We start from the raw sequence: 13,737 nt of genomic DNA on the forward strand, positions 1-13,737 counted from the left end.
CTTTTTATTTAATCATTTTGAAAAATGAAGCTAAAATGTATAATTTATCATTTTTTTCTTTTAGATTTAACCCTAACATTCTTTAAGTGAAACTAAAACAAATAATAAGACAAACTGCTTTTATTTGTTTTTTGTTTTTTTCTCATGAAGCCCTAACTCTTTGTTTTTATTTCTGTTATTTTTCAATAGTAGACTGATCTTTCTTTTCAGGTAATGGTTGTTAAGAAAATAGTGTCAATAAACATTTGCTTCATAGCTGTGTCTCAAATTTGAATGAGAATAGGGCAAAATAGTTAAGGTTTGAAGCTTATTACTTGCTCCCAAATTTTTGGGGAAAAAGTATCCCTGCCATTATATTGACATCTAAAAATTTATAGCCTAGATTCTAAGTAATATTGTTTATCCTATGATATCTCTTTGCAGTAAAAATATGTTTAAGAATTTAAATGTAAAAAGTAAGGTAAGTTGAGTTAAAATTGTTAGGAGTAGTGATGAAAAACAAATGTTCACTTAAAATTTATTTTTAATTAAATTTATTGGTTAATAAACATATAGATTTCAAGTGTTCAAGTCTATGATGTGTTATCTTTATATTGCATATAATAGTTTTGGTAAATAATTATTTAAACATAAAGTAAAATTTTTCTGGTAAAATGCATCTCTTAATGAAATGGAGGCTTTTTCTCCCTAGTTACCTTATCAGTGAGTTTTATTTATTCCTACAATGAGACATAGTTCAGCATCAGTTTTATTTCTTTTTTTTTCATCTTTATGAATATAAGCTTGAGAGACCTTGTTCATGTAAGTTGATAGGAATGGAAGGAATTTATCATAGCCTTTTCACTCAAGTCTTGCTAAAATTACATCAACTTGCCAAGTTGTTTAGATCCTCTTTCAGTTTTTTTGAAAGCAGAGGATTGGAAGCCATCTACAGAGATTTGTTATTCAGTCCGTAGAATTCAGTTTGACCCAAGTATTTCAAATTGCTCCTTTGGATGGGTAAGAAGTATGTTTTTATTTATAAAGTGAGGGATGGTTAGTAGAAAGAGGAATGTAAGAACAGGGTAGCATGTTTCTTCAACTGCAGATGTATTATTAGGTAGATCAGTTTGAGGAAAAATTACATAAGAAAGTTCATTGAAATTGAGTCTCTTTGAGAACCTGCTTACCCTTGGGCCCCTTGAAAAGTCTTTACATACTTAACAGAGCACCCCGCATATACTGAGGTGAAAGCCTCAGGTAGCTAAACATGAGGTTAAGAGCATGGTTTTTGAGATAGATTCTTTTAGGCTATGTGACCTTGGAGAGTTAACTTTTTTAAGCTTCTAGGCCTCGTCTATAAAATGGGAATAAAAAAATTTACTTCATGCGTTATTGTGAAATTGTGTTTAAACACTTAGCAAAATACCTGGTACAGTGGGTACGTTCTCAGTAAATGGATATATTCAAATTAGTAGTCAACTAACTGGTACTTACCTTGCATATCTGGATTCAGTGGTCATTATTAAATCATTTGTTATATAAATCTCCATTCTTTAAAAACTAAATCCTGTTTTATTCTTTAGAAACTAAATTTTGTGCTGACAAAGGAATGCATTACTTTAATCCTAGATATATTCCAGTTAGGCTGTTTAAGCTCTTTAATTGTCTTTCTAACTTTTGAAAATATTTTGTACTTCCTCAGATGTAAATTTTTACATCTTTATAGATTTTCATGGTAGTGGCTATAAAATGGTTTCTCTTGTTCTTGTTACTTATAAGTGATCCCAGATCACCTTAAATATTTGTCAGTATCAAGGCAATAAATTATTTCTATATATATGAAATTCCATGTATTTATTAGCACTGCAAATGTGTAGATAATCATTAGAAAAGAATAATGAATCCATTAAGACAAACATGTTATCAAAATACAGTTAACCTGGAATAACCCCCCCCCAAAAAAAAATGGGACTTATTAAAAATAGTATTTCTTCTTTTCGTTTGTGTATAACACAGATGAATTCTTGCAGAGTCTATCTTGGGAAGTACATAAGGAGCACTCAGGCAGGCAGGCAAGTGGTTATGGGTGATCAGGCAGGCAGGCAGAGTGGTTAGGGGCGATCAGGCAGGCAGGCGAGTGGTTGGGGTGATTATGCAAGTAGGAAGACGAGTGGTTAGAAGCCAGCAGTCCCAGATTGCGAGAGGGATGTCTGACTGCCCATTTAGGCCCAATCCCGCATGGATCGGGCCTAAACCGGCAGTTGGACATCCCCCGAGGGGTCCCGGATTGCAAGAGGGTGCAGGCTGGGCTGAGAGCCCCCCTCTCCATGCACAAATTTCATGCACCGGGCCTCTAGTTAACTATAACGGGATTAGAGTAACAAGGAATTGCTTAGTAAGGAATAAAGATAATTCTAAAGAATATAGAAAAACCATGTATAAGGAAGGGTCACCACTCCCACTCCAGGGCTGGGATTCAGACCTTGATGAAAATGGCATAGCTGTGGCTTAATGAGTGGCAGAGAAGTCACTGGTGCTCTGCTGGCAGAGCTTGCTTGAAATCAGCCCTGTAGGGTGCTAGGGAAAGCTATATTCATAGGGAGATGTCTGACTGGAAGCACTCTGCTACTAAACTATCCAAGGGGATGCTGAGGAATCTGCCTGCCACTTGGTGCTTCTGCTGCATGCATTTCCAGAGCTAGACATTGAGAAGCTGTGCATATTGCAGGAGTCTGGTGCTAGAGAAAGCCACACCTGCCACAGAAGCCTGCCAAGTGGCACACTGGGATCAGAAGCAAAGTCCTTTTCCTCTTACAGGGCCTCCTTAGTGTCCTCTGTGAACAAGCTTAACAACATAACAGTTGTCAGAAGAGAAAATCTTTAAATGGCCCAAATCCATTTTCACAGAGCTGACAAAAATTGTGAATTTGGATCTGAGCCGCAATCATGGATAACTGAAACAGTCATCTCTTTCACTACTTGGGTTCCATATATACCTTTCTGCACACATTTGAATTCCCAACTTACCTATTTTTATGTTGTGTATTTTTTAACAAATTGTTGTTAAATAATAGTTATTTTAATACTGTTGTTCTTTAACCTTTATACTTGCCTAAATTGGTTAATACACCATCATATTACAGTATAAGAGTATTCTGAATTTGACTATATACTTACCTTTACCTAGCACATTTGTTTATCTATTCATAGATACTTGGGTTGTCTCCACCTTTTTGGACTTGTGTATGTAAGTCCTACTGAAGTTCTAATCTAATTGTAGCCAGGAAAGTGAATCATTCCACAAAAGGATGATGGTGACTTGTATTAGATGATCATATATCTAATGTTCTTTCCTTCCTTGTTAGAATAGTAACATTATATAAAATTCTGTACCCCTGAATAAAGTTCATAACCCAGATAACTTAGTAATACTAAATACTAGTGAGCTAGTAATGTGGGTGTGCTGACTCTAAGATAGTAGTAGATACTGCTATTCAGGAATGCATTATTTGGTTGCATACCTTGAACATCTATTAACCATGGCTACATTTTATCTTTCATGAGTTGAACCTGTTCAAAATGTTTACATTTTTTATAGTATTGATCCCATAAGAAACTCATAAGTTGGATGAGGTAGCCACTCTTCTGAAAATATAAATAGGGTGGACAAGTAGATGGTTATTGAAACAAAATAGATTTTTGTTATATTTATGAAAAGTAGGGCTTTTATTTTTTGGTATTTTTTGATGTTTGTTTGATGGTGGTGATGATGGTTCCTTTTGAAAGGAGGCAAAAGGGCAAGGGACTGAAGCAAAGTAAACTAACAGAAGAGACTAATGGTGGATATAAGTTTGGAAGATACCTTAAAAATAGTTTTCTATTACTGCTTTAAAGTGTTTCCTAACAAAGAACTGTGACTTTTATTTTCAGACTGCCCTGGCACATTTAGAGTCTCTTGCAGTAGATGTTGAGGTAGCCAATCCACCAGCCAGTAAGGAGAGCATTGATGGTCTTCCAGAGACACTTGTTCTTGAGGATCACACTGGTAAGAAGGGCAAAGTTGATCTCTAATGCTGAATGACACATTGCATGTTTAAGTATATAATTATATGCACCTAGAAGAAAAAATACTATTATAAACTCTTACTAGATTTTCTATGAAACCAGATTCTGAAAAACTTGTACCTAGTGGAAGAATATTTTTAATTTATTAAGTGATAGGTTGGGACAAATGTTCCCTAGTCAACTTTCTACAAAAGCAATGTTAATTAAATTTCAAATTGTCATGTATTAGAAACATGTTTGACAATTTATTGATCAAAGTCTGGTTCATTTGTCTTTCACAGGCATCATCTATGAGTTCATATGTTGATTTTCAGTTTTATTAAAATTGAACTTTATTGGATTAATATATCTAATTACTTGTTGTTTTTAGCTATTGGTCAGGAGCAGTGCTGTCCAATCTGTTGTAGTGAGTATATCAAAGATGATATAGCAACAGAGTTACCCTGCCACCATTTCTTTCACAAACCTTGTGTCTCAATTTGGCTGCAGAAGGTAAGTTTTAGATTTACTTCCTTTAAGTTAATATTTTAATAGTTTTCTCCTACAACTTAAGGATGACAGTAATGTCTTTTAATCCTATTTATTTTGCTATGTACTTGTAGTACTTTTGAGTTCAGTTTAATTCATTTTAATTAAAGTCAGTTACCTTTTAATGACTATAGATTAATGATAATATCAAATTATTTTACTTTACTGACATTGTCTAAAAACAGTGTAGACAACCTGAACTACTTAACATATTTAATCATATCCCAGAAATTAGGTGTTTTTAGAAATACCTCAAGCAAAGGAGCTTTTGGCACTACTCAGAGTAATGTAATAATATACCGATATTCTGATAATATGTATCAGTGTCTCTTATATGAGAAATGTTTAATAAACTACCAACTATCTTATATTCAAACTTTCATATATTACCCTAAAATATTTATCCCAAAATTTTAAGTATATTTGAATTATATACTTAAAGAAAAAGAGTTTTACTTAAATCTCTGTTAACTCTATTTTTGCATAAAGAATATTTACATGCAGTTTAGTGGAAATTCCCAAATCACTTTCCCAGCTTACTTAGTTATGGAAATAACTCTCTCTTCCCTATAACCGCTCCCTTCTTTTTCCCCTTCCTTTCTTCCTCCCCTCCTCTTCCTCTCTCCCTTCTCTTTTCTTGCTGTTGCTCCCCTTAAAAGTCAAAACTCTACTTAACACTTTTAATATCCAGTGCAGAAAATGTCACCATTCTTTTATAAATTCTAAAGTTTCTGTCTTGGCTTTTAAGGCCTTCTGTGATCTTGCTCCCAGCCTATCTCTGCAGATTTACTTCTGTAACTTCTCATGTTTGCTTAGCCTGGTGTGGTCTTCCTCTACACCTGCAAGATTAGATGGTCCTACTTAAATTTCACCTTTTCTGTTCTTAATATCCCCATTCTTTAAACATCTATAATATTACCAAAGCCTTAATAGGGATTTAGTGTTTTGTGTGTCAGGAACTGCTAGATCAGTGGTTCTCAACCTTTCTAATGTTGCGACCCTTTAATACAGTTCCTCATGTTGTGGTGAGCCCCAATTTCATGGTTACAAATTGAACATAATTAAAGCATAATGATCAATCACAAAAACAATATGTAATTATATATGTGTTTTCCGATGGTCTTAGGAGACCCCTGTAAAAGGGTCGTTCGACCCCCAAAGGGGTCGCGACCCACAGGTTGAGAATCGCTCTGCTAGATGATTCATGTGTATTTTCCCATTTATTCCTCACAATAACTCTGGGACATACAAGATGGGGCAAAAATGGGTCTATAATTGTGAGTACATGAAACAGAGTTTATTCTTGTATTATTATTTATTAATTATTATATTATTTTCCATACAAACAACTGTAACCCTATTTTTTCCCACTCTGCATTGGTATCTTTATTCTCATTTTCCAATGGTTGTTACTTGTACAAGGTTACACAGCTAGTATGTGCTTGTGTAGAAACCACACACATCTATCTGACTCTAAAATGTTGCTGTTAAGGCCCCAATCTGTATGGCAGGTGCCCAACAAAATGTTGGCAGAACTGCTGTCCCTGTCCCACCCTCCCTGTCAGGTCTGTGGTTGATTTGTTTTGTCATTTAGAAAGCATCTAACTCTCCACATCATCATCAGTATCATCACCAGTATTGGTGAGGACATGCCCTGTGACTCCTTGCTCACTCCCTACAGCAGCACAGTGCCAACCAGGGAGTGTAGTGGACTCTCAATGAATAGTCACTACATGAAAGATGAGTGATGTAAAAGATACAAACATGATTAAGAGACACAGTTTACCCTAAAGGAATTAGTGTCTGATTGGGATAAAAGGAAATAGCATCAAAAATTTTCCTCTCTGTACTGTGTAGGTTTGAAGTTTACTTGGTTTTAAGTTTTCTGTTTTGTTTTCAGGATAATGATACTGTTTTGTCTTTCTTAAGATACTTGTGTGGTAGTTAAGGCCTTCTCATTGGCTATGAACTTGTTCTTCTCCCTCCAGTCAGGAACATGCCCTGTGTGCCGTCGTCATTTCCCACCTGCAGTTATTGAAGCATCTGCAGCTGCTTCCTCTGAGCCTGGTCACGATGCCCCACCTTCAAATGACAGTACTGCAGACGCTCCTTAAACCTTAACACTTGAATGAGATCATTCTATAAAGTAAATCTGAAAATTCCTTCTAAACCTGATGTGCAAATAATTATATATAAATATATTAAAATGCTATATATAGTCTATGCCATAGTTTAGAAAGAGAATATTGACCTTTCTAAACTAAGTGTAGGTTTGCAGAAAGTACTAACATTTTCAAGCTGAATGTTGAAGCAGTACATCCAGTTTTTTTTTTAGTTGAAGGTGTTGATATTAATTGAAAAAGTCAAGCTGATCATTTGACTCTCTCCAGAAGAAATAATTATCTGTGTGGCACGCGTTACTAGTTTTGTCTGAATATTGCCACTAAGTGATTATAATTAGCTCTCCTATTTGCATCAAATGTGAAGACTATAATCACAACAGTAGTAAAGTTTGGTTTCATTGGAAATAAAAAGAATTCTAAAGCATGCTTTTTCATTGGTCCCTTTGCTTTTGCTACATCAAAACCTCTTGGTTTATAATACTGAGTGGTTTTTTAGGAAGGTGTCTAGTCTTCCATCTTTGTTTAAAATTAGGACTTTTAAAGAATTTCAAACTGGCTAAAATTGTGGCTGAGCATCACAAAATTTCAAAATCTTATATGTAACCCCCTGGAAATGGTTAGGTAGTAAGATAAATTATTTTTTTAATGTTGGATGTGCTTAAAGTCAGGTTAGTAAAGCATATGAACTATCTAGTGTGCTCAGCGCCTGGTGAATTAGATGGCCTTATAGAAATTCTTTCTACTTGGTTAAAATGATACTTGAAGGTTCAGAACACTCCTGCCACATTTGTTTAATAACTATTAGGTATAGTTATTGTAAGGTGATTTTGGTTCTGAAATATTTTAGAAAGTCTGAAAACATGCATAAAGGGTTTTTAACACTCATTCTATTGTATCCTAAAGGAAAATCTGAATCCTTAAAAAACGATGTTAACTGTTCTGACTTGTATAAAGCATAAAATTGATGGGGTATAGGACAAAATTGGTCATACCTTTTTTACAACATATCTAAACTTTACTATGTTATAATTTATTTCTTTAAAGTTTCCTGAACAAATATTATTTATATCACATTATCAGTATTTGTTTCTTTACACTAATTTATTTTGGTAAAATTATTCACCTGGAACTAAAATAAAAATAAGTAGTTTCAAATTAAGCCGAATTAAGCCATGACTGAAAAGGAAGTAGATTATATGATTGCCTAGTGACTGTGTGAACAGAACTTAACATGTAACACAGCTTCTTTCTTATTTTCCTTTGTTTAAAGGAGAAAAGAAGATCCTGACCTCAGATTTACCCTCTAAAAGAGTTTTCTGTTCAAAAGCTTCTACAAAAGTAAGGAAGTCAGCTTTCCTTATTCTTTTTATGGGAAATTGACCTACAAGGCCATCTTTGTAATTACATAACCCCCAACGAAGACTGCACAGCTTTCTGCTTAGGTGATCTCACCCAATAGACAATTATGTATAAACATGGATGCAATATTTAACTTACGGATATGATTTGATATCAAACACCAGAGAATGATGGCTGTTAGAATACCATATTTGAGCAAGTAAAATAGTAAAGCACATAGTGAGTGTACATCCATTTGAGTAGAAAATTTATAATTTAGTTTGGACATATAAAAGGAATATTTATGTGGCTTCCCAAATGCAAAATTACATTTATATGTATAATTTCTCTGAGTATTTATATTCCATCTCTTTTCTTTATTCTTAAAAATAAGTGAATTTTCACTGTTGTCACATTTGAGGCTTAAATATAAGGAATATAACACTTGCATTCTAATTTTTGCATATATTGTAAATGTGTCTGGTATTTACAGCAAATACTGTGTATCCTTTTATGAGTAAAACAAACTGAACATTGCATGTATGTGATGTGGTGACTTTGTAACTTAGGGGTTCTTTGGGCTTCTGTGACTTTGGAAATGCTTACATTCAGGCCTTAATGTTGCATTAGCTGGCATGTTTTCCTTCTGATGTACATAGTCTCTGTTGTATAAACTAATCTTTGCTTGTTTTCTACTCTGTGATCTTTCCACACCATATTTCATTGATCAGTTAGTGTCAAGGAGTCAAATCAGATTAAAATTAATTCTCATGTGTATATTGTGAAAATTTGTGACTAGTATGATTTTGTTTGTTTCCTTTTTGGTTTCCAGAAATTTGTGGCTAGTGTTTTTTTATGTTGTTGTTTTTCCCTTTAAGTAATATTGATCAGTTACTGGTTAAACTGACTGCTACAGATTTCTCTTTAATAAGCCACACGTTATATTTAGGCAGTATTAAGGGAGCTTGGTTTTCTTCTCCTAGATAGCAGTTGTCCCAAAGAATATATTTCTTCTTTGCCTGTTAAGATTTAGCTATTATCTGCCAGTTGTTAGGCGGTTTTGGTTCCAAACTCAACCAGCAGCGTTGAGAGCTGAACTTAAGATAGCTGTTGTACTTTTTGCTTTCCATCTGTTTCTGTCCTTCATTCTTGGCTCTCTGTTATCTATAAACAGCTGCTATGAAGGAAGAAAGTTAAATAAGAGTTGGATTATAAAAATTTTTTAAAAGAAAATTGAGGTTTTAGGTATTTTCATTGTAACAAGCTGATAAAAGCTGAGGCTGACAAGTTCAGACACCAGAATATTGTTTGATCAGATTTTGGATCCTTTTGAAAAAGTTAAGACTACATGAAGGTAAATTAGAAATAAGTATAAATAATAAAAATGTTTTTTCCCTTATTTCTCTATTATATGTTAAGTTACTTGACCTAATAATTTTTCTTTTACATTTTCTTCTTGTAATATAAATGCTGATATTTAAAGATAGATCCATATGGTTTTCTTCTGTGTTGCTTAATTGTTTATTTGTAAGCTAACTAACTCTCAAGATTATTTGTGATCTGGATTTATATATAAGCTGTTAAATATGTATGAACTGTTCAAATGGAATGCAAGTTTTTCAAAAGCCCAGGTCTAAATGTAATGATTGGTTTATTGTTCTACAACTCCACTCTATCATTTTCTGTAAATCATAAACAATAAACAGGATATACTCAGTGGTCATTTCTAATATTTAATTGGGCAGTCGTATCACTTCTATAATGTAACCCCTGGAGGATTTAACATTAATGGCAAAGGATACAGCTGTCAAGGAAGTCTGGAGCAGGCTCCCAAGCACATGATTTTATAGTCCTTGAACTGTGATCTAAGAAGGCCCAGCTGTGTAGAAGTGGCTGGTGGATTTGCTTCTGGAAGGGCTCTGAAGAAGTAGTCCTGCTCCCCCTGCCCAACCATCATAGCAGTCCTGTGTGTTCAGCAGAGCCTGACTTCCACACTAACTCAGGACTGCAGGCACCCTCAAAGTTCCAGGATGGACACTGCCTCGATTCAGTGGCTTCTCCAAATCAGGTATGGCAGTATTGTCAAATACTGTTTAGAGGATTCCTCATGCTTTCCAAAAGGTTCAAAAACCTCACCCATTTCAGAAGGGTAAACTGAGAACCATCATGTCTGCATTAAATTAGAAAACTGTAATCACTTTGATTCTCCCTTAATACAATAAACATTTTCTAGAAAAATGCAGTCACAGAAACAGCAATGGCACACCTCTTTCTAGTGCCAAAATCCATTTATAATTGTCATATATTTTTGAAGCCACTGCTTCCAGAGTTGGAGTCACTCAGCACTCCCTATAAGGGATGGATTTTGTTGTTAGAATTTTCACCCAAATGATTTTATAAATAGCACACATGTGAAATTACATAGAAAGGTCCTGTCTCTTGTGTATTGCCACCTCTTCATGTCTTTCTTCAGGCTTCACACTTTTCTCAGATCTTTCATGGTAACTATTCCAGACCAGCTTTCATGGTAACTATTCCAGACCAGCCTGGCATTGGCTCTTTCAGTTTGGCCTGTGGACTGAAGGGTCCTACGTTCAATTCCTGGTCAGGGCACATGCCTGGGTTGTGGGCTCGATCCCCAATGGGGGGGCGTGCAGGAGGCAGCCAATCAATGATTCTCTCTCATCGATGTTTTATCTCTCTCTTTCTCCCTCCCCCTTCCTCTCTGAAATCAATAAAAATACATTATATATATATGTGTGTGTGTGTGTGTGTGTGTGTGTATCTCAGAACTAAACATGGTTCCTCTGTGGTCTGACTAGAACTGGGTCCAGGAGCATTACTGCCAAATTCAGAGTGATTCTCCTATGACTGGTCTATGTTGGTATTATTTTTGTTACCGTACATTACTTGGCAGGTATATCACATTGTTGTCTCTTGTGAGCTTTACAGGCATTGTTGGTAAGTCACATCCATTCCTAATAATTACTTAATTCATCCTTACTAAGTTTAATTTATAAAGGTCCTTATGACCTCTTGATTATTCCTCTTAGCCTGTGTCAGTCCAATTTTGATGAAGCATGCCTTTGGTATTTAGTGGTGGTGTCCAAATCATTGATAAATATTGACCAGAACAGGATGAATGCCACTATAGACTGCCCTCCAGGTGACTTTGATCCATTAGTCAGTACTTTGAATATAGTTGTTGAAGCAACTACCAGTCACTTTTATGCTCATGTTTCTTCATCTTTCCTAAAACAACACTAAGAAATTTTATCATGTTCGGCCGACAGGCAGATTACACTGTATATGGAAATAGCCTTGCCTGCTAAAATCAAGAAAGGAAATGAAGTTAGCAGGTAATACCTCATTCTTAGTGAAACCACCTCCTTTTCCAACTGCTCACATGCCATCACTTTATTAATCTGACCTACAATTTGATAAGTGATCATTGTCGAGTTCATTTTTCTAATTTTTAGAGTTTACTTTTTTCCTCTCAAAAATGTGGTATTTGAAGTAATATGACCTTGACAGGTCACTTAATCCTCTCTGCTTCTGTTTTCTCTATAAAGTAACGAATCTAAATTACCACTGGTTGGTGCATGAATAAAGTTTTTAACAAATGGTCTTTGTTTTGCGTCCATCCTTGTTTGATTTTAACACTACCTTTAGGTTTGATAAACATTTCAGATGAAAACCTAAAAACTATCTTAGTCCCTTCTCAGGAGTTAAAAGAAATTGACAGGTGATCTTTATTAAATCATAATAAATAAAATTTAATAGTAATTTTGCTAAAAGACTACATGCCTGTATGTGGCAATTTATTGCATCTTGGTTATAATCAGTATATAGTTTTAATAGGGGAAAGTGAAAGGAGAGGTCTTTGTCTTTTTTATCTTTTTAAAAAGATACTACCTCATAATCATTCACTGTAACAGAAATTCTCCACAAAGTTCTCCTTTTTTTCCTGTGATTATAACACAGTACTTCTTCTTAATAAGATTCATTGAAAAATGTATTTTTATATTATAAGATTAGTTCCCATTTATGAAGTGCTAAAAATTAGACTTGTGTTAGGCTCTCTGTTTTAGCTAATAATTCATAATGAATTTGAGGTGGTCCCAACTTTACAAATAAAAATTTGAGTCCTGGTTCTTAAGCCAGAGCCTGAGGGTTCTTTCTGGTTCATGCCACCTTCCTAGGTAGGAGCATCCTACCTGATCAACGTTAATAATTAAGTTTTTTGAGATATAGTCTGAGTTTTAAAAATGGGGGTGGGGAGTGGAAGGAGTGTCTGTTCAAATTTCTTTTAAAAAACTATTTTGTTAGTGTTTACTTATTTTGCTAAATTGCTATAAAGAGGCATGTTTGCCTTAAGTAATGTACCCCTTACCAAATTTCTAATGGCCTGGTTAATGAAGTTTCTTAGTCACCACTAAGACCTCGTGAGAACTACTTTTGCCTGATGATTTGGGATCCTTAAATTATTCTGCAGAGACTCTCTGTGCCCTGATAGGTGTATGACATCCAACCAGTGAGACCTCACTAGTGCAGACACCTAGACAGGTGCTAAAGTATCTGGATTTCTTCCTTCAGAAGCCAGGGACATTTGCAGTCACTCCAAAGAGGAGAGACTTTACCCCCAAATTGTTTTATCAGTAGGAAGAGACATTTGACAGGGTTTCCTTTTGATTTCAGTCCTTAAATGCTATTTTAAGTGCTTTCCAGGCATTTAAAGCTATGCTCTAATTCTGTTTGTCTTTTATTCCCATTTTCTTGTTAAGAGGACTCAAGTGTTATAGACAACTGTAGTAAGGGGCTTCATTACATAACATCATACTGACCAGCCTTTGGCCTTACCAAAGAATTCCTCCTCTTGACCTAGACCCAGGATCTGTCAACCCTAGCATTGCAGTACCCTATGTTTGGTACCATTACAGAAGGTCAAATTTTTAATTTTAGTTTAAATTCACATTTAAGGCAGATGAACATAGGGATTGGGAGCTTACAAAACCAATCTTGTCTGGAACGCAAGTTCTAGCCTAGATTGGATGATGGTGAATCACAAGTGCACACCTTCGCCCTAGCCGGTTTGGCTCAATGGATAGAGCATCAGCCTGCGGACTGAAAGGTCCCAGGTTCGATTCTGGTCAAGGGCATGTACCTTGGTTGCAGGCTCAATCCCCAGTAAAGGCCGTGCAGGCGGCAGCCAATTGATGATGTTCCTCTCTCATCGATGTTTCTATCTCTATCCCTCTCCCTTCCTCTCTCTCTAAAAAATAAATAAATAAAACCCTTTTTTTTTTAAAGTGCACACCTTGACTACACCCACATACAAACACCTGAAAGATGTTAAAAAATTATTAAATACAAATTAGCTTATGAAAATAATAGGACATCAGTGTGGCATCCTCCCTGAATTTGCTGGAAAGATGCTTTCATCAAACCTAACAAATTAACTACATATCCTGAGCTTCTGTCCATTTAAAAAATGTTTATCAAGTACCTACTCTGGCACAAAATAGTGAAACCCCCTGGCCTCCTGGAGTGTGCATTATAGCGAGGAGACTATTACATGTCATGTGCCCCATGCCCCCCAGCAGCTGGATTCACTGTATGGGAAGGGTTTCCCCTTGGCCAGGGGCTCACAGAGCCTGAGGAGAGAAACAACCAGAGCAGGGAAAATGAATAAGTGCTGAGC

General features: G+C 35.4%; 1 protein-coding gene across 4 annotated transcripts in view; it reads left to right on the top strand.

The window, feature by feature from the left end:
- The window catches only part of PJA2 (praja ring finger ubiquitin ligase 2), a 63,722-nt gene extending 53,965 nt beyond the window's left edge, over nt 1–9,757 (top strand). For 3 of the 4 annotated variants that reach the window (XM_023749304.1, XM_023749265.1, XM_023749319.1), the window contains 3 exons: nt 3,913–4,027; nt 4,418–4,539; nt 6,564–9,757. In XM_023749304.1, the coding sequence (XP_023605072.1) occupies nt 3,913–4,027; nt 4,418–4,539; nt 6,564–6,689 (363 nt within the window). In that variant the 3' untranslated portion in view covers nt 6,690–9,757. The remainder of the gene's footprint in view (nt 1–3,912; nt 4,028–4,417; nt 4,540–6,563) is intronic. The other variant, XM_006081166.3, reaches the window with a different exon arrangement.
- The last annotated feature ends 3,980 nt before the right edge of the window (nt 9,758–13,737 follow it).

Source organism: Myotis lucifugus, unplaced genomic scaffold (genome assembly GCF_000147115.1).
Source record: "Myotis lucifugus unplaced genomic scaffold, Myoluc2.0 scaffold_0, whole genome shotgun sequence".
Classification (NCBI taxonomy): Eukaryota; Metazoa; Chordata; class Mammalia; order Chiroptera; family Vespertilionidae; genus Myotis; species Myotis lucifugus.